This window comes from Leptinotarsa decemlineata, unplaced genomic scaffold (genome assembly GCF_025532065.1).
Source record: "Leptinotarsa decemlineata unplaced genomic scaffold, Ldec_3_MD MMD2_tig00002159_RagTag_RagTag, whole genome shotgun sequence".
In the NCBI taxonomy this organism is placed as follows: Eukaryota; Metazoa; Arthropoda; class Insecta; order Coleoptera; family Chrysomelidae; genus Leptinotarsa; species Leptinotarsa decemlineata.
The window spans coordinates 1,029,360-1,055,774 of record NW_027412574.1 but is presented as its reverse complement, the minus strand read 5'-3'; the positions used below and the strand labels follow the sequence as shown (position 1 = coordinate 1,055,774).

The 26,415-nt window shown below is 34.9% G+C and overlaps 2 protein-coding genes across 8 annotated transcripts in view; one reads left to right on the top strand and one right to left on the bottom strand.

Moving 5' to 3' along the window:
• The window catches only part of dlg1 (MAGUK family member discs large 1), an 889,881-nt gene that overhangs the window by 847,591 nt on the left and 15,875 nt on the right, over nt 1–26,415 (bottom strand). For 6 of the 7 annotated variants that reach the window (XM_074177004.1, XM_074177008.1, XM_074177009.1 and 3 more), the window contains exon 2: nt 1,839–1,974. In XM_074177004.1, coding sequence (XP_074033105.1) covers nt 1,839–1,974 — 136 coding nt within the window. Of the gene's footprint in view, nt 1–1,837; nt 1,975–26,415 lie in introns of all 7 variants that reach the window. The other variant, XM_074177005.1, reaches the window with a different exon arrangement.
• On the top strand, nt 2,842–7,465 carry LOC111503154 (uncharacterized). The gene is made up of 3 exons (XM_074176975.1): nt 2,842–3,232; nt 4,170–4,353; nt 5,463–7,465. Exons 1-3 carry the CDS (start codon nt 2,842–2,844, stop codon nt 5,926–5,928), a joined length of 1,041 nt encoding a protein of 346 aa, XP_074033076.1. The 3' UTR covers nt 5,929–7,465.

The following is a 26,415-nucleotide window of genomic DNA, read 5'->3' as shown; positions in this document are numbered from 1 at the left end:
AAAATGTCAATATCATACTTAACCACATAATGAACAAATTCATCGAACCCCGTATTCAGAAATCTGATTTTTATATGCCAAATTACAATTTTATTTTCGAAACTATTTATATTGCAACTTCTTGATATATGCATGTCTGTTCCGTACATGTCTAATTCAAAAACAAGAACAAATTGAAAATAAAGTTAAATGGAAGTTTTGGAATCTTGCGTTTTTCAAATGAGTTCTTAACAGCTTTTGGTTCTGTCGGTCTTCTAAACACTGATCGTTAACAATGGCTATACCTTTAGATTGCAGTTGCTTCCGCTTATCCTTGTGTTGGAATAGAGTGTATTTCTTCGAGAATGATATGAACTCAATGACGATAGGGGAGTCACTCTGTGTCCCTAATCTATACAAATTATTGAGATCTTCGTCTTTTATGTTAGAATCAAGTGCAGTGTTCAGTATCTCCAAAGTTTTTTCTAACTCATTTCCTACAGGCGAGTCTCTCACTCCAAAGACAAAGATGTTATTTTTTCTTGTTCTTCTTTCCAAATACATAGTGTTCAATGTCAACTTCTCTACTTTCAAAGATAACTACTCCACTTCGTATGTGAACGATTCAGCATTTTTCTGGATTTCAGCCTTTAGATCTTCTGTTTGCTTTTCATTGGCATTGAGAAGTAAATTATACAGATCTGCTGTTGAGAGTTCACTCCTTACATCTAAATTCGTCTGTTGTGTTTTCATACTAAAGCGAAAGATTACTGGATCTGAAGTTCTCCAATCATACAACTTTCGATATATGATTATGACTACTATTCTATCAGTCAAGCCCTGTCATTTGATACCCATACTGAGATGGTTGTGAAAAAAAGACGTAATTCACCATTTTGTAGCTGCGGCCATTTTGCATTTGCATCTTTTTCGAAGTAAACTACTATTCTACTACTCAAGCCCTGTCATTTGATACCCATTTTGAGGTAGTTGTGAAAAAATATGTGAACCGTCATTTTGTAGCTGCGGCCATCTTGAATTTGCATCTTTTTCAAAGTGCAGTGCTATTCTACTAGTCAAGCCCTGTCATTTGATATCCTAATTGGAGTAGTTGTGAAAAAAAAATGTAGTTCGCTACATTTTGTAGGTGCGGCCATCTTGCATTTGTATCTTTTTCAAAATTAACTGCTATTCTACTAGTGAATCCCTGCCATTTAATACACATATTTTGGTAGTTGTGAAAAAATATGTGAACCACCATTTTGTAGCCGCGGCCATCTTCATACTTTTTTATTGTGCGTTGCATAGATAAAGCCTGAAATAATTCAATTGCCGCATGGATAAAATACGATATTATCAGTTTCTACTCTAATCCGAAACAGATTGATGTATTTATATCACGTCCACAAAATGAATATGTGTCATGAGTTTCGTCAATATTTAATCAAAGAGTTAACGTTTAATTGTGTTTCATGATACTCATGAAATTGAATTGAATATTTTCTTCAAATAATTGCAATATCTTTTTTTTTCAAAACGATTACATGTATTTTCTCTTTGAATTATATTCTCTGTCGTTTACATACATCTCGTTTACATACATATTTCTATCAAGTAATGGAACATATTTTACACATAACTGAAATAATAATGGATTTATGTTTGATAGCGACGGATGACCAACAATAGGAAATAATTCTGACAAATCCATTACACAATAACGAAGAGGGTTTTTTATTATTGTACCCAGGTGCCTGTAAAACTGAAATGTTCAAAGCAATTTCTCAAAGTTCAAAAAACTATGTTTTTCACAACTCTATTGTACACACTGATGTTTGATGCAACATGAAAAACTTACCTCATCGGTGTTGTAGGGGGGGATTATGGGACCATCGTTCGCTTCCCATTTATTCGCGATACGTATTGTCTCAGCGGTTTTTTCTTGTACCGATTTGTTTTCATCAAGAAGAGTCAGTTCATAAAACTCTTGAATATCTGAAATTGAAAAAAGTATATTATTTCCCAAATAATTATGATTCAGAATGTATACGGGATTAAGTACCTCAATCAATTCAGTTTCACTTCATTTTGACAAAATACCCAGAATGTTAACATTTTGCTCAACAAGGTTATTTCAAATTTACATGTGCTAACTGGCATTAGTTTGAGTTTCAGAGATATGAAATCTCAAAATGTTGTATGAAGTCGAAATACGGATTACCGAAGTAAGATCGTCATCCGAAACTTCATTCAATATAGATTTTGATCAATTTGTTTTCTTTTTTAGATCGGCTCTCGAATTTGTTGAATAATTTTTCTGGGTAGGTTAGAATGGAGGGAGAAAATGTTATCGACTCAGATTTATCAATTTTTGAAAAATGAATTATATCAAACCTTTGTAGTTTTGAATTTCACATTGCAAGATCGACAAAACGTATATTTTATACTTTCGTCGTATTGAGTTACAGAAAATAGTTCATCTGTGAAGCAGTCGTGTAGCCTAAGGCAAACTCGCTTTTTTTAATGAAAAATATTTGCGGCCACTTTTTGACTGGCACCCTGTCATTATTGTATTCTCTTATTCAGAAATGTATGTAAAAATCTGAGTTTGGAACTACGCTATGAACGTAGTGATTTTGCAGCGGGATCCTAGACTATAATCGCCGTGCCTCGCAGAACTTTGGTGTAAACCCTACCCAACGACAGTCTCTTCTCTCTCAAGGTGTGCCGCGAAGCACTCAGGTTACCTTAAACGAAATATTCGATATACTTCAGCAAATGAGAGAAGAGATGCGATTGTTCAGGGAGTTTGTTGCCTTTTGCAGTGATGAGATAACGGATTTTCAAACTGAAATGTCTAAAATGAGAGAGCACATGAAAATTGTCAATAGAGCTATCGCCGAAAACGTTCAACTGAAAGAAAAAGTTGATTCATCAACCGTTAAATTATTCAATGGGTTCGATCAAGCAATTCGAATCAAGAATTTAGAAATACATGGGATTCCGGAAAGAGATAATGAGAACTCAGTTCAAATTTTGAATAAAATTGGGGACCACGTAAAATTTTTGATTGATGAGAATATGATTGATTGTATTCATCGTGTTCCAACTAACAAAAAATGTTCGCCTAGAGACAAACCAAAAAATATAATTGTTACTTTTTCTAGTCGCAAGTACCGCGGTGCTTTACTAACTTCAGTAAAAGCTAACAAAATGGATGCTGGATCAAATAATATAGCCTTGGAAGTGGTTGGCATTTCTGATAAAATTTATGTCAATGAACATCTTACACTTGTGAACAAAATTTTGCATAAAAAAACTAGGCAAATTGCCAAGCAAAAAAATTATAAGTTTGTCTGGATAAAAAAATGGAAGCATTTTCATGAGATAATCCGAAAATTCACCTATTCTACACATTCAAAATCATGACATGCTTTAGAAAATATAAATTAATATATACTCGTTGTTACATCATCAACTTATTTTGTAGCAAGAATGGCTTATACACTGTATATTTATTATCAGAATTGTAGAGGACATCGGTCCTAGGCAAATGAATATTTTATCCAGTAACTATGACATGATATGTCTCACAGAAACATGGTTGAATGACTATGTGTTCTCTACTGAACTTTTCAACGACAAATATCAAGTATTCCAGCGCGATCGTCGTGATCCGCCGGAATACTTTAATACTATATATATATATATTTTTTTTTTTCATTGATGCAACTAATTTTCCTTTATTTTGATTATTTCAATATTAAATTCTACAAAAATATATAAATCTTCAAATCCTTTTTGTAGAATGTAATATTGAAATAAATGTATATGTATATATATATATATATATATATATATATATATATATATATATATAGTGACTCTGTGGCTTAATATGCTTTCATATCTAATTTCCATTACAATCAACGTATTATTAATAACAATTCGGTAATGCTTATCCCTTGTGTGACTGACAAAAAAAACACCTTATATTGACGCGATAGGTACCCGGGTACCTCAAAATCAATAACACATTTAAGAGTAAAGTATTAATTTGTGGTGAGTTTGGTGGTATGTATTTGTTACATTGAAAGCACTTGGTATACATATTTTTTTATTTTTACGTACGCCACTCGTCATCAACTCGGTATCAGCGTACATTTGCAAGTTGAAACTTCTCTGAGTAGTATCTTACAACGCTGCGCAGCACACGAGACTACACGACAGACCCGTCTTCAAATCGTTAGTTGATTTGAAATTCATATTGAGTGTCAGAACTTTTAGTTTTATAAAAATATGGCTGAGTGAGCTGGTGAGTGAAGCTGGTCCAAGTAAACGGTGTATTTCAAAACCAGTGTGGAAGAGGCCGTGGTATGTAGACACATATTTACTTTTTTTGTTTATGGGATTTGGCATAATAAAGTAAAAGATAAAAAGAAATAACAACAAAAAAATATCTAGATGTGTGTGTGTAAGAGAGGGAGAGAGTGTTTGTGTGAAAGAGTTTTATTGGTAAATTTTCGTTATGTGGACACCCGGCGATTTTGAAAAAATTTTTGACTGTACTTACGTATTTTGATGCGTAGATTACGAATCCGAAAAAAAAAAGCGGCGCTCTCCCTTATTTAAAAAGTTACGGCCCTTCAAAATTCAGAAAAGGGCAACTTTTCAGCCTTCTTTTTCACTAAATAAACTATTTAAAAACACAAGCATTTATTCACGAGGTCACCTTTACACCTTATTCCTCCTTCTTTAACACTTTTTACTTCAATAATCAACATTTTTCTTATAAAAATGTTAAAAAATGTACGGAGCTGCTTTTTGGTTACATATCACTGTATTTTACGTTTTTAAGGTTGATGATATGGTTGGTACGACTGATGCAGTCCATATTCCTGAAGTAATTCAAATGTTTTTTACCTTCATTCTTCAGATCGTAAATTGGTTTTTGGTGGTGTATTACGAATTTGAAATAGTAGGCGACGGCAAATACCAACCGCTTTTTTCTGAAATGTCACTAGTAACTAACCTAAAAAAAGAATAATGTCACCAGGAGAAGCATTCGTTTTTAAATTAAGTTTTTTATAAGAAAAATGTTGATTATTGAAGTGAAAAGTGTTAAAGAAGGAGAAATAAGGTGTAAAGGTGACCTACTGAATAAATGCTTGTGTTTTTAAATAGTTTATTTAGTGAAAAAGAAGGCTGAAAAGTTGCCCTTTTCTGAACTTTGAAGGGCCGTAACTTTTTAAATAAGGGAGAGCGCCGCTTTCTTCTTTCGGATTCGTAATCTACGCATCAAAATACGTAAGTACAGTCAAAAATTTTTTCAAAATCGCCGGCTGTCCACATAACGAAAATTTACCGTTTTATTTCCTAAAATATGTTTTGGACGGTATGAGATAATAATTTCAAATTTTATAAACAATAAGAGTGCATAATTGGTTTTATAAATGTGTGCAGTGTAATTTGGTCTTTTCTAGGCTTACTGAAGCTGAATTACATGCAGCACTAGAAGAATCTGATGAAGAACCGTTTGTTGCTTCTGATACGGACGATTATATTCCAGAACCAGCAGATTTAGAATGCGAGGAATCTGATGTAGGAAATGAACCTGTGATTAAGCAAGAGGAAGAATATGATTCGGATGAAAGTATTAAAGAGGAACCAGCGCTCACACAACCTGTAGTTTTTGTAAGCAAAAATGGTACTCAGTGGCGTGATACTCCACATCCACAAGCTCAAACACTTAGTCGTAATATCTTGCGTCAAAAAGGTGGAGCAGCAGCTTTCAGTGCTTTGTTGACGGCTAAAGAAATTTTTAATATCATTATGTCTAATGAGATGTGTAACATAATTGTAAGAGAATCTGATCGAAAAGGTAGAAAAGAAACTGAAAATTATAATGCTGAACTAATTCAAAGGTACAAAGCTTCCGAACGACCATAACCAAAGGTTTTCAAGCCATTTTACTGACAACGAATTTGAAGCATTTTAAGGAATCCTTCTTGCAGCTGGTGTGCATAAATCTAATAGGGAACATATCACTGAAATGTGTAAGATGGATTCCTAACCTCTTTTTCGTGAGGCTATGAGTCGGGATCGGTTCAAAATGTTTCTAAGGTTTATTCGATTTGATAACCAAAACACTGCTGAACGTGCAAAAATAGACAAACTCGCTCCAATTGGCGATATTTGGACAATGCTGAACAGGAACTTGGAAAAAAATTATAAGCCATATGAATGCATAACAGTTGATGAACAATTGTTTCCTTTTAGAGGACACACAAAGTTTACCCAGTACATACCTTCGAAACCGGCAAAATATGGTCAATTTTACTGTGGGAAGTCACCAGACGGCGAACGCCAAGTAAACGTTGGGTAGCGTACAGTTCTAGATTTAGTTGCTTCCTATAAAGGTTCTGGTAGAAATGTCACAACAGACAATTTCTTTACAAGTTTGCAACTGGCTCATAACTTTATGTCGTGGGATTTGACGTTAGTGGGAACCGTAAGGAAAAACAAAACGTTTTTGCCTCCTAATATGCAGGCGTCTAAAGATAGAGCCATTCATTCAACTAATTTTCCATTTACAAAAGAATCAACTGTATGTTCATATGTGCCAAAAAAAATCAGTAATCCTCTTATCATCAATGCATATGACAGACGAAGGAGAGCAAACGGCCACTGCGAAACATTATCAAATACTACAACCAAACGAAAGGAGGCGTAGATGTGATGAACAAGCTGTTGACGGAGTATACAGTCAAACGCAAAACAAATCGTTGGCCATTAGCGTTCTTTCACGATATGGTTGATGTTGCTGCCTTGTGCGCATATATAATATATATGGAGCACAACCCAAGGTTCAGATCAACTGATAAGCGACGGAAATTCCTGAAAGATCTTACAAAGCAGTTATGTATTCCTGCTATAGGAAGTCGCGTTACCATTTCCAAAGTGGTTGCGAAACCTTTTGTACGCAGCTCAATGGAAATAGTTCTTGGCCCGCACATAATCCAACCAGTTGTCAGGGATGAGCCATCTCGTGATGATTCTGGGCGGATTCCTGTGGTTGGTAGTTGCACTGCCTGTCGACAATTCAGTCAAAGACAACGTAAAACCAGAAAACTGTGTCACGTATGCAGAAAACCGGTTTGTAATGAACACTCTGTGAGCAAAGCAATATGTGAAACCTACACCCAACAGGACAATTAGCTTAGGGTCGATTTACATTATATGTATCTTGTAATTTTTTAGGTTTGATTTACATTACATGTTTCTCTATATGTATTTTTTTTCAATAAATAACTTGTAGTTCATCTTATTGTGTGCAAAATCTATAAAAGTACCCGGGTGCCTACAACGTCGTTAGAAGATGTAAGAACTTCAGATTTATTATTTACGTGCAACAATGACAAAAAAAATCTAAAAAAAGGGACAAAGTGTACTACAAGACTATCTTAGAGATGTCACGGAATCTGAATTCAAGGCGACTTTAAATTCTATAAAATAACATTATTGAAAACAACAAAAGTTTCCCAGGTACCTTTTCAGTCACATAAGGGTTATAGAATAGAATAGAATAGTTTATTGGCTACGTGATACATTTGAACAAATATTTGTAACAAGTCGAAACACAAAAATTTCTAAATATGACATCATATATACAAATAAAACCATCACTATGCTTGTATAACATAACAGTGTACATAATAATGAAAACAATCAATCAAATAATGTTAAAAATGAGAACAATTGTTACTGACTCAAAGTCACATGAATTATCTATGTTGTATAACATGTATTCATCTGTAGAATAAAAACAGTGATTCAAAAAAAATGATTTGAGTTTTTACTTGAAACAGTAGAAACTGAGTTGTTTTATGTGACATGGTAACTTATTATAGAATTTCAAATTCAATGAATTATTTTGTGAGGTGCTCAGTCTGAATCTCTCAGTTCTTATCAGATTTCCTGATCTTGTAGTTGCGATTGTAAAATGTATTTTGATTTATTTTTATGAATTTCAATCAATGTTTCATATACAAAAGCTGTAGGAAGCGGCATTATTTTGAGATGAATAAAAAGTGGGCGCCAATGATCTTTAAAGTTGGCGATTTCAACTCTTCAACTATTGAATGGATTCCCGTATTGCGTGAGGATTACTTTGAAGCGAGCAATGTTGACTCCAAATATTCTGAAATTATTGATATTTTTCTGGAACTCATGCAATTCAAATGATAGGATCCTAGATCTTGTATTTTGTAGCAGAATATGTATCAAAGGTATTACTCATTGTTCTGATCCTTTGGTCAGAGAATATTTATATCATTCAGCGCTAAATATTGATTTTGAATTTCATAAACTCAAATATTTGATTGAAAAATCAAGCATTCAATCGAACTTCAAGAAAGTTTCTCATAATAGAATAAATTTGGAATTCGGGTAAATAAATTAGGTTCATTGTTTCATGGAGAAAAACGTGGATACAGTAGTTGAAATATTATGTCAAAAATCAATGATGTGATAAAAAGAAATGTACCCACATATAAACTCAAAAGAAAATTTCCAAATCACTTCATGACGGATACTTTACACACTATAAATGAAAAAAATAAAGTACACAAAAGATTTAAAAAATATAGAGGACAACATCTGTATCAACTTTTTTCTCAATTACGTACACATTCCAAACGGTTGATTCAAATGGATCACGATAACTATATACATAATATCGAAAATGAAATCGTCATTGATTCTAGAAGTTTCTGGAAGTATATAAAATCAAAAAAACAAAATGATTCGAATATACCTCAATCAGTATTTTTACACGATCTGTCAGCAGACACCGGAGAAGGCATATGTGAATTATTTTCTAAGTATTTTAAGAGTGTAGGTATATATTCACGACACGCTTGCAAATGATCGTCTAATGCTTAATGATAATCTTGACTACTCTGTTGGCATTTCCGAACAGCAAATTTCTGAAGCAATTAATGATATAAACATAAGGAAGTGTCCTAATCCGGATGACATACCAGGGATATTTATAAAAAAATGTAAAGAGAACGTGATACCACCCCTTTTTTACATCTATAATTTATCCCTACAGACAGGAAGATTTCCTAGTGGAAATATTGTATCGTCATGCCACTCCTCAAAGGTGGTGATAAGCGTAACGTTTAGAATTATAGACCTATCAGCAAACTATGCATTACCAGAAAATTGTTTGAAAAAATTATGCATAGAATTATTTTAGATCATGGACAAAATAAAATAATAGTACATCAACACGGTTTTTCTCCTGTAGATCTATTGATACTAATTGAATCGAGTTCACAGATTATGAGTTAGAGAGTATGGATGATCAGATGTAAGTGGATGTGGTGGATATGTTCAGCCACTGTCCTGAACGTCTCCTGTTGTCGTAGAGGAACCACTTTTTATCACATGATTCAAAAGAAGGATCGTTTTGATTGCGCAAGAGCATAGAAAAACAGACTTCGAAACGTAAAAATATTTGTCGATCGTTCAAATCGTAGAACACCCACTTTTTGACCTTCCCTACACGTTTTAGATCATGACGCCCGTTCCCACGCACCGTTTGTCATGGTTCAGTTCACCATGATCCTCAAATTCTCGTCCTGGATTACTATAGGTCGGCCACTTCGAGGGTTATCTTCTAAGCTAAAATTTCTGTAAGGAAATTTGGCAAACCAACGTCGAACGAGTGCGTTTAATAACATAATCATTGCCAAATGCTTCATTAATTTTGAGCTGTTTTGGCAGCGCTTTGGTTAAATTTGAATTTGTAGAGAAAATTTATCCGAAAATTGCTCAATGACGACGCAAAAAATTTAAATTTGGAAAAAATGGACAGCATCAATGTATAGAGTACAAAATTCTCTAATGCTTCGTTAATTTTGAGCTATTTCGGCAGTGCTTTGGTGGGTCGGTAGCCGGTCGGTTCGACGTGGGTGTTTTGTTCACTCACTCGAATTGACTGCCGTTTTGGTCGGTGGTTCAAGCCCCATGCTGAACGATCGATTTCCACTTGCTATCGTCTAACCCGTGTTATGAATCACACGTTGAAAAGTAAGACCTCGTTAAGCCTTAGATCACACAAGACTTCTGAGGGCTGTTATTCGTAGGGATGCGACAGCTGGTTAACAGAAAAACAGATTTTGAACAGATTTAAAATTTGAAATTGTACAGAAAAATTATCCGAAAATTGCTCAATGACGAAGTGAAAAATTAAAATTTGGAAAAAAATAAACAGCATCAATGTCTAGAGGTAAATATTTATTTCACTGTTCTAGTTACTCATTGAGGTATTTAGCTACAAAAACATATAACATCAAAGTGGACAAACAACCTAATGAGAACATATCTAATAATTATCAAAAGGTACATTTGCACGGAGCTCTTAGTCAGGAAGCTTCTTTGGGTCGTGAGTTGGAGAAAACTAAAAAAATTTGATGTTGAATCGGGCGCCACCGGATTTAAAACAGTAGTATTTCGGAATTTTGCCAACCACGGAAAACAAAATTCATATTATATGACATGACAAAAAACTATCCAGGGACTACATAAAATATTCCACTATCTCTGTTGAAAAACGAAAACAACAATAAAATAAAATATCATTTAATAACTCGGGCATTCAAATAATCAAATGTTTAGGAGAATCCAAGTTAGATATGATATATTATATAACTCGCCTGTGCATAGTACTATGTTCAGGGTAACGTGTGAGTCTTACAATGACTCGCTGTAAAAAAAATAAGATTGATTCTTCAAAGTAATTATTTTAAATGAATTGTACGTGATAAATATTTCAGTGTTAATAATTTTTCATTATCAGTTACAGAGGAGAAAATAATAATATCATCTGATAATCGGTAATCAAATAAAAAAATAATGAATCAGGAAATATCGAAAATCTGGCCTTAATTTCCCACGATGGATGATGGTGCTTGGAGTTCTTGGTAATGTCTTGAAGAGATGACGACTTGTGTTCTTATGTGCTTGTGTGCTCTTATGAAAAATGTTCCACTGTTACTTGAATATAGAGTAGAGGAGTTCTCAGGAAATGTAGAAAACTGATTCTGCCAATTAGTACCAATACTTCGGATTCGGCTGACGAAGGTGATTCGGATACTGGAGTCAATCTAACTCATTATATAACAAATTCCGAAGTCGAAAGCTTTTCTCAGGTGGATGAGTTGGTACTCTCCAGAAGAAACCCTACGAGAGAATTATTAATAAATATTCACGTGACTGGAAAATAGGCCAATTCTCTTTTTTTTGAAGCATATGAAATTATAAAAAAAACTATGGACTAAAAAAACTTACCCCAGTAAAGGAAGGTTTCTATTCCAAATAGGTATAAAACCTACTATTAAATGATCTACAAAGTGATGAAAAAGCAATAGCCATACAGCATAAAAAATCTAATTAAGAAATAATGCATAAACGCAATTTGCTGAGGCAGAGAGAGGCAAAGCCGCTAATCATATCACATCACCTTGGTAACTATCCACAATATTCAAAAATATTTTTAGAGGACAGGAATGGAGTTTGAGATTTGGAAGAGTGAAGTCGTGTGCTATCTAATAGAGACAGGTAGATCTTGGAATGTTCTAGGTACAGACAACATTATAAATGATAAATATTAGGTTCGAATTCATTGTTGGCACCTATCAGTAAAGAGCATCACTAGGACAGTATGAAATGAATTGATCGTGATCGAATATGACATGTATACAGGAAGTTTCATAAAATAGTTCGTGTTATACTCTGAACAAAAAAAAACGATACAATCTACAACAGATGGATTTCCCTCAGTTGAGACTGTTGAATGCAATAACTATTTTTGATGAAGAAATATTCGTTACAAAATCATTCGAAAGTATGTAAATGTAACATACCCTGGCTGATAGGGTTTTTTCTGTGCAAATACTTCTACGGTTGAAATGAACACTTTAAAATGACCGGTTAATCTTACGAGGCCTTATCTGTAGGTTTGAAAAAGTAAAATTAAAACCACATGGCTGGCTGAAGGACGATTCAGAATCCCCATGAATTGGGAAAGTAGCCAATCCATCTGATGAAATAGGAGTAAGGTGTCTAAAGATTGTAACCACCAAGAATGTTCAGCTCTCTATATCCTCCGCATAATTCGAATTCATATTATTACCCAAACTATGCACTCACACAACAACGATATACCTTAAACCTGGCGATTTCTACTCAAAAATATACTTTTATCGCAGGATGATACACGATAATGTTTTTTAAACAAATACCTCAAAACTCCTACCAGAACTTTCTTCCATCTGTTGGGTTACAACCAAGGAAATAATCTAAATTGTATTCAAAATATCCACTAATGGCAACGTTTCTCAAACTTTTATTCCAATGAAAAAAATGCCCTTTTTTCACCAAAATCGATAAAACCTTAAGTGCACATACTATGGTGATACTACATTCATTTTCTAATAAATTGATGGATGAAGCCGTTACTACGTGGTAGGAAATTATAAAGAAGAAAAGAGAATTGAAACTTTCTATGTTTTCTACAACTTTCATTTGTAACTAACGTTACTGCAGTATCGTCCTATAACGACATTTTCAAACTTATATACCACCCCTGTAGGTATTAATAGAGGTACTTGGCTTGATTGAGTACCTGAATTTACAGTTCACAATGCGAATGTGCCAATTAAAAAACTGGTGAGTAAACTAAATCGATTTAATCATTTAACAGGTTGCACCCGCAATGTTTATGCTTGTGAATTTCCAAGGATTCTAAATAATTCATTTTCTAATAAATTGATGGATGAAGCCGTTACTACGTGGTAGGAAATTATAAAGAAGAAAAGAGAATTGAAACTTTCTATGTTTTCTACAACTTTCATTTGTAACTAACGTTACTGCAGTATCGTCCTATAACGACATTTTCAAACTTATATACCACCCCTGTAGGTATTAATAGAGGTACTTGGCTTGATTGAGTACCTGAATTTACAGTTCACAATGCGAATGTGCCAATTAAAAAACTGGTGAGTAAACTAAATCGATTTAATCATTTAGCAGGTTGCACCCGCAATGTTTATGCTTGTGAATTTCCAAGGATTCTAAATAATTGAGTTTGTAACCCTTTCTTGCATAGTGCACAATTTCCATATCGTTTAGATTCGGAAACTTGTGGTTGCATGCCAAGGAATGGTTTGAAAACATTGCGGGTGCAACCTGTTAAATGATTAAATCGATTTAGGTTACTCACTGGTTTTTAAATTGGCACATCCGCATTGTAAACTGTAAATTCAGGTACTCAATCAAGCCAAGTACCTATATTAGTACCAAGAGGGGTGGTATATAAAGGCCAATGTGATGAACCATTGTTAGTTTAATGTATAAGTTTGAAAATGTCCTTATAGGATGAAACTGCAGTAACGTTAGTTACAAATAAAAGTGTTAAAAAACATAGAAAGTTTCAATTTTCTTCTCTTCATTCATTTTCTAGCTGGTGACTTGATTTATCTTGATATAATTCATGAGAATTCATATTGATTTTGGAATCCACTAGAATTTCAATAAATAGGATGAAAAAGAAAACAGAACACAGATTTATTCCGAATAGTGTCGTTGACCTAACAATAGTTATCAAAATTATGTTCTACACAATAATATAGACTATTTTGAGCTCGTATAGTGTTCAATCTCATTTTTATATGTATATCGGTATATCGGAGATTGATCATGATGGAAACATATTAAGGTTGGAAAGAAGAAAATAATTCCATTACAATCATATTCAATCAATTGAAACTATATCCAAGATCATAACTATATAAGTTTCACACAATAAATTTTATTTAGAACGCGTTTCGCTATCTCGTAGCAAAATTCTAATTCCCGCACCCTCGATAACAATTAGAAAAAGGTCGTTCAAACAGTCAAGGGCATATATAAGAGCATACTAAAAACTCCATTTCTCCGTGGTTTTTAATCCATTTCCATGCAATGAACGAAATTTATTTGTCACAAGAAGAATTTTTATTGACCATTTGAAAAATTTATAACGTACTTACGTTTTCTGAACTGGAAGTTTTTTAATATAATAATCTTTGTGACCAGAATTCTAAATTTTGGGCCAGTTCGGTTGTCTGAATTGTCTAGGGTAAATAATTCTTTCAAAACCTCTTGTAGATTTTCACACCACTTCCATTCAGAAATAAAAAAAAATAACAAAAAACTTATTGCTTTTTCAGTGAAGGATATTGATGATATGATATTTTCCTGTCATAAAAATGAAAAAATAAAATTTTAAAATTCAATGAGGTTTTCCTAGGCTGATAAATACGAGCAAACATATTGAATATACCTACTAGAGTGATCTTCATGTTACAAGCGTATAGAAGTAATATCGACACACAATGAGTTCCATAAGAACAGTCCTTCAATCACTATATTATTACTCATAATATAACCAAGAAAAAGTGGAACAGAATACAGATATATTTATACATTTTTTGTAAATTTCATTTTTCATGATTCTAATAATTCTTTCAATTTTTCAATATAAAAATGATTTCTGAATCATTTTTTAGTTAACCAGCTGCCGTCCCCTGTGAACGATAACTCTCTGTGCGAGATTGAAAGTAACGAGGATTACTATTTCACTGTGCGATTCCTAGCACGAGCTGAGCCGTAAGGCTCAAAACATTGTTTCACAAAACGATCAATTGAATGAGTAGAATGTACCACTCACGTCAACCCAACCGGCTGCCGGCCTAGTTAGAGGGAATTAAACAATATGAATATGTTTCAAGATAATAGCGGTTAATAGACGTTTAAGAGTTAAATCAATAAATTTGATTGATGTTATGTTTGAAATATGTTTTTTTTCCGTTAACTCTCAATTTATTAAAGAAATGTTGAAACAAAGAATTGTTTTGATTTGAATCATTCAGGGGCAAAAGAAAACCATAACTAGCTGTATTTTTTAGTTTTTTCCCGTTTTCATAGCTCGAAGGGTTTCAGCACTTATCTTGGTCTTCTATTTTTTCTTACTCTTCTTTTACTTTCATATGTGATGACTTTTACTTTCATATTTCCCTACGGAAACATCGTGGGATATCTAACGATTGAAAACTGATACCTTGTCTATCTTCATTATATAATAATTACCAAAAGTGTATTTATTACAAAGATGAGAATGACTGTACCAAACATAGTAAAACTGAAATTACTTGAAGAGTATATGCTGTTATTTTATATATTTCGACTTATATGACTGTAGATGTTCTTGAGTATATTATATATTATATTTTTTAAGATGAATCTATGGATATAATTTCAAGTAGCCATCAGGAGGATAACCACCCATTGAGAATATCTATTATTGCACATGTGAATAAATAATTCAGCAAAATATGAAGAGGTGATTAGGCAAATTTAAGGCAAAAAATTAAATGAAACCAATATCAAAATGATTTGTATACATTTTTGTACCTCACCAACTCATTGGCTGCAATAAAAGGTCACTTTTTGAAGCACTATAAAAAAACTCTAGGTGATGAGAATTTTCAGAAAAATCAACAAATGTTATAATAATAATAATTACTTTATTCGTCTTTTCGATCATTTACATGATATAAGACATGTCATTAATGAAAAATATAAAAATTATATAGAAAAATAATAACGGTTCACAGTATAAAATAGATCGGACACTTAAGACAGGTGCTTAACTATATACATATAATAAAATATATATATATATATATATATATGCTGAACTGGTTTTTCCGGGTATTTGATCCAGCATATTCCTATCCGTGAAAACTTCAGATTTCATATATATATATATATATATATATATATATATATATATATATATATATATATATATATATATATATATATACGGTAACGTTAACATCTTGTTCTTGCAAAAAGCGGGTCTACAGCTATCCCTGGGTGCAATATTGAAGATAGTTCTAATTCATCTTTTCTGAACAATAAAAATATGTTTTGCCCCCACAGAAGAACCCCACATTAATACATTTTGAGCCATATGTGAGTAAGCCAATGAATAGTAAACAGTCCTGACACCATCTAAACTAAGCACGTCTTTGATCTGCCGTATTGCAAATATTGCTTGATTCAATTTTTTGCAGACATGATCGATATGGGGCTCTCAAGACAATGTTTTATCTATAAACATACCAAGTTTGGCTGTTTCCGAGAGTTGGATGTTGTTAAGTTTCACTATTTTCCTTAACGCAAAGCCAATAACTGTACTGTTTTACTTCCATTCAGTTTTAGTTGATTTCTATCACACCAAGAAATCATGTCATCCATGACTGAATTAATGTTGTTTTCTAGCTAATCCGTCGTATTTCAGGAAACTGTTATGGTAGTGTCACCTGCGAATAGGATAATGAAACCTTGTTTAAGATACTTCGGAAGATCATTTATATAGATAGAGAAAAGCAGTGGACCTAAAATGGACCCCTGTGATACCTCAAGGATAATATCTTGAATATCAGATACTGCATTATCCACAGTCACAGCTAATACAGTATCATATAAAAATACACTAAAGTTTTTTTTTAAATATTTGTGATAAGGTAGTCAATTGCTGTTGCTCTCACATGGTTATGTTTATTTTTTAGGATATGTGTTGGCCCATTTGTTGTTTTGGTAAGATGAAATGATTCTAAGCAATCATTTAATATTTTCGTTCTGCTATTAGTGATATCAAGACTGTTCACGTTTAGATCACCGCAGACAATGAAATAATTAAAATTTTCCTACAAGTAAATAAAAGTCTGCTCCAATTTTTCGATGAATATATCAAAATCACTCAAAGGAGGTCTATAAATGCAACAGGTAGCTGTTTTATATTCAAAACTATCCACTAAAGTGACTGCATTTATTTCAACATGCGACTGTATCGAGATATTTTCAATATATTTTATTGACCTGCATATTACCTGTTCACGAGTTAAAATAAGAATCCCTCCATATGGAACTTGTCGAGCAAAATACGAAGCCACCTGTATGTTGGGAAATGATAGTTGAGCCATATCAGAACTTGGAACCCAGTGTTCAGATATACAGAGTATATCTATGTTTTGATCATCGAAGAGGACTTCTATTCCGTTCATTTTATTTTTTATGCTCTGAGAATCTACATGAGCTACTACGAGAATATTGTCGCATCTTGTTTATGCAGGTTTACTCATATGTTTAGATTGGGAGCATTTTGGGATGATAGGGAGATTGTTAATAAAAAATCATTACCTTCACTTACATTTCTCTCTAGCTCTAAAAATGTATTACCAATTGGTGATAATGTCTCACTCAATGTATACATTGATTTTTTGAATTCACTTTCTGTCAGTGCAAGTTCGTTTGCCATCCTTTTTGAATTTGTCTCAGTTTCAGCATTGAGAGGTTGTGGTTTGGATAATTCACTTGGGACACAGTTAGACAGAACATCTCTACTTTTCATATGATTCATAATAGCTCTGCTTATGTACCATTTTCCAATTTTGTCTACATTGCCGCTTCCATTAGTGTAGTTACTCCTTCTGAGGATATTATTGCAATCCACGAAACTAATATTAGATTTCCCAAGCCGATGAACAGTTTTCACAAACTCTTAAGTTTCTTTTATAGATTTTTGAATTGCCGTTATTATTGTTAAGGCGATAAGGTTCAGTCAATATTATACAGTTTGTGTGTTTCAATTGCAGGTAGATATTTTTTAACTTGCTATCAATTTCATTTGGCCAGAATATGACTGGGTCTTGTTTTGATAGTACAAGATCCCGCCGCAAAATCACTACGTTCATAGCGTAATTGATCAAACTCAAATTTTTACATACATTTATGAATAGGAAAATACATTTATGATAGGTTGCCAGTTAAAAAGTAGCCGCCAATATTTTCCTCGAACTTTTATTCAGTACTTTGATGAGCTGTCGCGAATGATAGGAAACGTTTCCAAGGACTATTACAGTATTTCCATCCAAGTTTGGAATCGATGTGTTTTCAAAACATTTCTCGAAAATATTAGCTTCTATGTTCTTATGCAGTCCTCAAGTTTTTTCTGAGAGTGCCGCTAACTTTAAATGTGCACCGTTTACTTCGACTATATATACATACATATAGATGAAGCTAAGAAAGTTTTACTTCAGTCGTGTAGTCTAGGCAAACTCGCTTTTTAATGAAAAATATTTGCGGCCACTTTTTGACTGGCACCCTGTCATTATTGTATTCTTCTATTCATGAATGTATGTAAAAATATGAGTTTGGTTAACTACGCTATGGACGTAGTGATTTTGCAGCGGGAGCCTAGACTATGACAGCCCTTTTGAACACTCTGAAAGTATGAGTTCATCATAAGTAGAATGTGGTTTGAGAATTGACTGGATTGGAAATTTGCTATCAGTTTGTCTTAACAACATCTGCATCAAAATTATTTTATTTTTTTCCTCTTCACTGAAGATTTCCTGGGACATATCAGCGTTTCTGGAATTAGTACTGCTACCAATAAAATTTGTTGTTGATGGTCAGGTAGAGATATTAGTATTCGGAATATGAATTCCTGATTTTATTGCGCCCGCTGACTGGCCACTACTTGTTTGAGTACAAGCACGCATTAACACCACTGGATTATTTGAAGGTGTTATGTTATTTTTGTTTTTTTTATCTGTTTGCACACTTGTACTCTGGGTACTAGCATGTGTTGAAACCAGTAAATCGGTTGAAGTCGCTTGGTTAATTTTGATTTTTACATTTTCTGTTTGCACACATAAACTAATATTTTTTATCGTCATCCAGGCCAATTATTTTTGAAGATCTTTAATATTCTGTTGAAGCTCTTCAATGGTTTTGCGTTGACTATCAATTGAATTCATAGATTCAAGTTATGATTCATGTGCATCTTGAAGAAGTACATGGTTTTGATTTTTCAGTTTCAGGATATGATTTGTTTTTTCCATGTACTCCACACTTAGTTCATGAATAGTTTTTTCTAGCAAACTTGTGTCTAGATAACTATTTTCTTCCTGACCTCATCTGATTTTGCATGCGTTTATATATTCAATTTTCTTTCTCAGTAAACAACTTTCATGATAAACATTGCAGCAGTTCACACACACAAAGTTATTTAATGGTTTCCTACAACACTTGAAGATTTCCTAGTTTAATTTTTATTATTCTGCGAACTTGATATAATTTAAGTGGAGGCCATATTTTTCACCCATACGTCAGAGGTACCGTAAGTTGTTAGTAATTCTCAGGGCTCGTGGTGATATATTATATTTCTCTACAATAAATCATAGAAGACCATTTTCGAAATTTCTCCTGATTATATGTTTCTTTCAGCATTAATGATCCATCCATGGGTGCATAAATTCCTTCCTTAATGAAACGAACTTGTAACTGCAAACCTTGGTTCAAAAAAAATCTCACCCACCGGCAGTGGCGCAAAAATCGCAGTGCCGAAAACCAAACTAGATTTGTTAATGGTCGTAACAACTGCAAACTAAAAATGAATGAAAGCAAAGAACTTCACAATCGGGGAAATTAGGGACAAACTGCTTACCATTTCCAACGGGTCTAGATTCTACTGGTCTGTAGTGAAACTTTACCAAATCCACAACTCCACTCTCAACACGAGCGGATGGTTCAATTGCAACAACAGCCATAGAAAAAGCAAATCTATTAGCTGAACAATTTACGTCCCACTCCACAGTCGATTTTCTAAGAAAGGTACCACCTACTATTCCCACACTAGAAACCACAATGATGAAAATTACTTTTCGACAACGTCTAGTCAGGCTAATTTTGAAACAGCTTAATATCATCAAGGCGTCTGGTCCTGATGAAGAGGCAATTATCGTACTTGGGAAGTGCGGCAATGAACTCGCACAAGTATCTTGCAGCCTTTTCAACATATCTTACAGGGAAGGGAACAATAGACCAGTCGCTTTGTCATCGGTGATATTGTAACGAATTAATGAATTAACTGTCTTAATCAAATTTATTTTTAACAATATTTCACTATCACAACTAATTTATATCCAACACTTAGTAACTAACGCTTAATTTATCTTCACGATTAGATTCCTTTCCTTAAACGCACGATTCACTTCCTAAGTACAGACTACTCTTCGGGACGGAGAGCGACGTTTTTATATCGTCAATGAACGTTCCGGATCCCTCTGCGGATTTCGGGACCCATCCGGACCTTTCGCGCTATTTCGCGATGCGTCATGCGTTTGCTGACTGGGACATCGGTCAGGGCCGGCTTCAGATTCATTACAATATCAAAAATCATAAAGAAAGCCGTAAACCACCATATCCTTAAATTTTTTAAAGGCTTTAACATCTTGAGCGATGTTAACTATGACTTTCGGAAACAAAGATCAACAAGCGACTTCATATCGTAAGTCACCCATATTTGGAATAAGGCCATCGAGAAACATGGAGTACTGTTGCGTTTGATATTTCTAAAGCCTTCGACGGTGTGTGTGGAGAGGATTGATGGCCAAAATGTGATACTAGAGCTTGTCGGATCATTTCTGTGAACGGCTCTCCAGTCTCTTGAAAGAACGTTCCCTGAAAGTGTCCGTCGATGGATAACCCTCGAATACTCTTACCATCAACGCTGGTGATCCCCATATTATCTTTAATTCTCTTATCATTTTATATCAACGACTCATTGGCAATATATTGCTTTGCTGATGGCTGCATACTTGTCTTGTCATTCCATCCAGGACATCGGCTGCGGATGCACATCTTCACCGGTAGCAGGAGTTTACATATCTTATAGAGGATCTAGAGGTGATTTCAAATTGGGGTGAAAGTAACTAGGTTCAATGTAACAAAAACCCAGGCATCGGTTTTCTGAAAAATAAATATCTCCAAACCGGATGAAATGATGTCAGACAGACAATTCCACTTTTCGCTTTGATAAGTTTGTCGGGGTGTCCAAATGGACACCAATATGTTTTGGCACCATCATGTCGCTGGGATTGCAAAGATTGCTTCTCAAAAGCTTGCAACACTGTTCTGAACCAGAAAACTATACAAACCTCAGCAACTTTTGATGCTTTATAAAGCACAGATTAGACCATCGCAATCTTGATAATTTGGAACATCGAAGTAATGCTGGAGAATTGTCTATCTTTCGTACATACTTCCACGAGAGGTGTTCAAGTGAATTAACACATTCATTTCCACCAAGAGCGTTACAAATTAGAAATACGCTACGGACTGTGGCTGCCCATCGTTTCGAAGTTCAACTCAGTACACCTTGAACTTTTGAACTTCACTGTTCAATTACTCTCTCATTTGGAGAGCTGCCTTTATGTGGAATAAACTTCCTGGAAATCAAATTAGTTTTCCAAACTAATTTGAGTGAAATCCAACGGGATTCGCTATTTTCGCACAGGCACTGCTCTCAAAGTACCTTGAAAATTTTCTTATAGTGCTTGTTTTCATTTATTGAACAATGAAATTTTTATGAAATGGAACTTTTGTCTCTGTTTATATTTCTCATACCACAATTCGCTATTTCCATACTTTCGAAAGCTTACATTCGTCCAAAGTTTTCATTCGTCCAAAGCGTGTCGAACGCCATACGACACCATATTTTTCTGTACTAAGGGAATGTGTACTTTGTGACACGAATGTCAATAGCTCGCTTAGTCAGACAGATGTAATTTTGGATACAGTCCTCCCAAACTATTTCATTTATTATCGACTCTTTCATTTTCCAACATCTTGTCTTTTGGGTTACTTTACTTGTGTACAAGTGAGTTGAAGAGTACTTTTACAACTTTTTAAAAATGTGACCTAATCCGTTAGTGTAGCTTAGTTCGTACGGGGGGACAACTATCTTTGAATAAATGTATTTTCGAAAAGTTGGAAATTCATGAAAATTCTTCCACAGGCACAGTTTGAAAGTAACAACACATGATTCACACATCTTTGTGAAGAATTCATTTTGACATAAATTGGTGTTTTCCTTTATTTTAGAGTTCCTTTTTTATATGAAGATGAAGAAGTAGAAAGCAAAAAGTTTTTTTTTTCAAAAATTCATCTCTTCTGAAAATATAAAGCCTTTCTCTTCAAAAACTTCCGTTTTACATTCACTGGTACCCATCAAATGTTTACTATTTGAGGTGATCAATTACTAAACACAATGGCATCATCATCGTAGAAATATTTCCCCATAGATAGCATTGTTCTCCTCCACCTCGCTGTTGTATTTTTAACTCAAATTATTGTTGTGATCTCATTAAAAGTTAATTTCAGTAACTGTGATTTGAAATATCAACTGTCTAAGTTCACAATGTAATATATCCCCCATTGAAACACCCACTCAATTGATACGGAATTCAAACTTCAATGCTTTGGCGAGAACAAACTTTGTGTGGAGCTTCGAACATAATGGTTCATGTCTTGAAATCAGAATTGAATTCATCTCCGTCTCTTAGAATGATTCAAGCTAGTGATGATGAATTAAACGAAATTACAACACCATAATTCATTCCATCTAATCGAGCGCTGTTCGAAAATGACAAAAGGCGAAGATTTCTCGACGCTTCAGGCTTTACTTCAACTGACATTGATAACAATTATTGTTGGGATTATTAGAAATTACGCAACGGAATTGGTTTCTCAAGAAGCGTCATATTTTCTATCAGACTGTAAAAGAATGTCTCAATTGGAATGAGGAATATTCAGTTCATTTGAGTTTTTCGGAATGATGTATCGCGGATTATGGGCGGTAAGGCGGTACGGTACTGGCAGTCGCCGAATACAGTCGTTTAGCTCTGATAGAAACAAAAAAGTGACCTTTTGTTTCATTTACGAATATTTTTGTGATATTTCTCAGTGAATCCAATTTCAACCACACATATAAATAATTCGGATGAGCTGTGGTAAGTTGTAAACCCTTCCCGTTAGGGGAAACAATTTATTTATTTTTCTAAAAGCGTTGGAAAAACTTTCTGAACAACTTCTTGCCTAAGTCAAAAATTCACTGTATTTTCGATTGGTGTTTCGAACGAGAGTTTTCAACACACTTTCCAACAGAAAGTGAATTAAATGGAAGGTAACACAACTCCAACAAGTGTTGGTATATCTCACTTTAGGGAGTGTCTACGAAATAGGAAAAAAACTATTCCTGGGTCGGAGCGCGGAACCTAACCATAAAAGGATTTCATCAAAAATTCTGTGAATGCAAAAAATACTAGGAACAAAACTGAGTGTTCTACTAGACCCCAGACACCAGGACAAAAACTAACTCACATTAAAGGCTCTGATAGTGATAGAGATAGTCTTCTAAGTGACAGCTCTTCACTAGGCGGGCCAAGCAGCAGTAAACAGAAAAAGATATCTCCAAAAATCCAGGGGATATCTATGGTTATTACCAAACCCAAAACGGACAAGGAAATAGTTGGGAATGAAACTTTTGCGATACAGAACATGAAAACACTAAACGTTGAGCAGGAACAAGCAGGTTTTACTTCAAAGCCCGGAACCCAATTTTGGGTCGCAATACGAAACAGAGGAGGGTTCAGGCACACAAGGTGATCCCAAAAACTACATAAACCAGGAAATCCAAATGAATTAAACAAATGAAAAAGGAGACAGCGAAAAGATGGAAGTTTACGACCTGGAGAATAGTGACATTGATCTCGTGGGGGACGAGAAGAATCCACACAGTGGGGCTGAATCGCAGCTCTGCAAAATGGATGGAGCGGCCACAGGTCGCGCTGAGGATAACTCGAAAGAAACTTCAACGATACCACACCCTATAGAAGTTGAAGTACTGGTAAATCCCAATACCCTACATACATAATTTGGAACCGACACTTCTTGTAGCTTACAAGAAATGGAAATAGAAAATGTTATCACTACAGAAACCAATAACATCGTCAAAACGCTGTATGTCTTCTCTGAGGAAACACTACGCTTCCAATGAGACATGGATACTATACGTCAAATTCCCGAGAAGACGGACAATATTCCTATTGGCCAGCTAAGTGTGAACCAGGCTCCTTTGCCAAAAAGGCAACTCGGCCCCACTAGGTTTAGAGTAGGAGAAAATGAAGGCGTAAACATTGCGGAGTTAGTTAAACTTGTGAAGAATATGAAAACTACAGCAATCAACGCTAATAACAAACCTCAAGATACTGAAAAAGCAATCAGGAAAAAAGCTAAGCTCCTCCCAAAGAGAAGCGAAACCAAAACAATTGCTATACCTTCAAGCGATGAAGAAAAAATATGAAACTCCTAGAAAGAGGAAGACAAGGAGAACAATGGGACCTTCCAACCCACCACCTACCCCGCCTATCACTAGAACAATGATTGATGCAGCAAAAAATCCTTATAAAATGTACAACAAGATTCAGGAGAAAATCAATGCAATCAAAAGGAACACTCTTGACAAAACACCTATTGCAGTGCGAAAATGATCCTGTACTTAAAGATTTTCCACTAACACTGATGAGAGAAAGCCAAATGGAGGCAGTAAGGAACTATTACAGGGACCGGTACCTACCAAAAGCCAAGAGGAAAATATTGAACCTGGAGGAGCCAGCTGCCTTGATGAAATCGCCTGAGAAGAAGAAGGAAGATTTTCCCCTCCTTCCTATTCTTACTACTACTACTACCACCACAAACAGAGATGAATTTATGATCCCGAGGAAGGTCGCAAAGAAAGTGCCTACTACAATTTAAGAAGACAACATCAGAATCCGAAACAGGGAGGGGCCGAGGTATCTAAAGTATGCTGAAGGGCAGGAGATATTTTAGTACCACAAACCCAGAGCGGAGCCGGAAAAGTGTGCCAACTGCGGTAGATACCAACCCACCAATTCCAGGGACTGTTCAATCTACCGGGAGAAGGCGGAGGAGGTCGAAGCCAGACATTCATGCAACGTGCACTGAAAAAGTGGAACGCGTTCGCGACGTTCTCATCCGATATAAGCAAATACAATTCATAAATTCCTACAAAGGCATGCATGCTGAATGTGGACGGAATTTACAACAAATACCCCAGTGTTTCGAACTTCATTCACTCACATGATGTCGACATAATGTTTATATACGAAACTAAGCTGCGATAGGAACATAAACTGAAACTATGAGATTTTATCTCTGTCCGGAAGGACGCCTTGATGCTGTAAAGAAGCGGTGGGGTGCCTATCTTGATTAGAAAAGGTATCGCACATACGCACATACGCACATAACATCATGAGTAGACCAGAGCTGACATTGCTGAAGTGGATCACGGACGTCGAGAAGGTGATCGCAACCATTAAGCGCCCCGGGAAAAATAAAGCCCCATACGTTGATGGTATTGAGGTAGTTCTACTGCGCAGTCTGCCGCGAAAGGGTGTTGTAAAACTTGTCCATATAGTCAATGCTATAATCAAACACCAACACTACACAGACTGTCTTGAGCACGCGGAGATAGTGCCCATCCATAAGTCTGGAGAACGGAAAAAACTCATCGATAGCCCATTTGTGATAGAGTTTTTTCAATTCTACCTGAGCAACCGTTTTCGAGCAAGGTCGCGAAGCAACAGCTTCAGATCGACCCCGACAAGTTAGTCGTCAACTTGTCGAAGAAATGTACTAACGTGAAGATCTTTGGGAAGTTACAAGTCAAGGGTAACTGCGTTGACGAGCAGAGGAGCGCGCAATATCTGGGAGTTATCCTGAATAGGTGCCTGAATTTTCAGGAACATCTGAGATTGGCGTTCCAACGAGCGAGTGCGGCGGTTAAACAAATGTACCCGCTCATTGTACGGAACTCTAAGCTTAGTGTTGACAGCAAGCTGCTAATTTACAAATGAATAATTAGAAAAGTATTCTCATACCAGTACAAGAAGTACATCGTTCGGGTTTATTTTCAGTAGTATCAGTATGACAATCAGGTTACAAAAAAATTTAATTAAATTAAAAAAAACTTTGAAGGAAAGTGTTTCAGAGATTTAGCACATATGATTCCACAAAGAGCGGTGCATATCAGAGATACGTGACGGACTGTGGCTGCTCATCGTTTTGAGGTTCAACTCAGTACACCTCGAATTCCACTGTTTGAGGACTTTCATTTGGAGAACTGCGTTTATGGGAAATGAACCACAATCGCTTCTAGAGAACCTTAGGGATGTAACCTCAGATGTAATTCAGATCAACTAATAACAATTTAAAAAACCACATCACCCATCAACGACTCAAACCATCAGTAGGTGGATCAAAAGTAGCCTCAATCAAAGTGGTGAACATAGAAACCATACGGAAAGCTGCTGGATAGCCGAACAATTCATATACATTTAGTAAATTTTATAGTAAGCCTATTCAACAGTAACTTAAATATATTTTTGAAAC

What these genes read in the sequence shown, in the direction of transcription:
- LOC111503154 (XM_074176975.1), top strand. Translation starts at nt 2,842, where the DNA reads ATGAGAGAGCACATGAAAATTGTCAATAGAGCTATCGCCGAAAACGTT. An exon ending in TATAGCCTTGGAAGTGGTTG is followed by an intron (nt 3,233 to 4,169) that starts GCATTTCTGATA and finishes TTCTCTGAGTAG; the next exon opens with TATCTTACAACGCTGCGCAG. An exon ending in CCAGTGTGGAAGAGGCCGTG is followed by an intron (nt 4,354 to 5,462) that starts GTATGTAGACAC and finishes GGTCTTTTCTAG; the next exon opens with GCTTACTGAAGCTGAATTAC.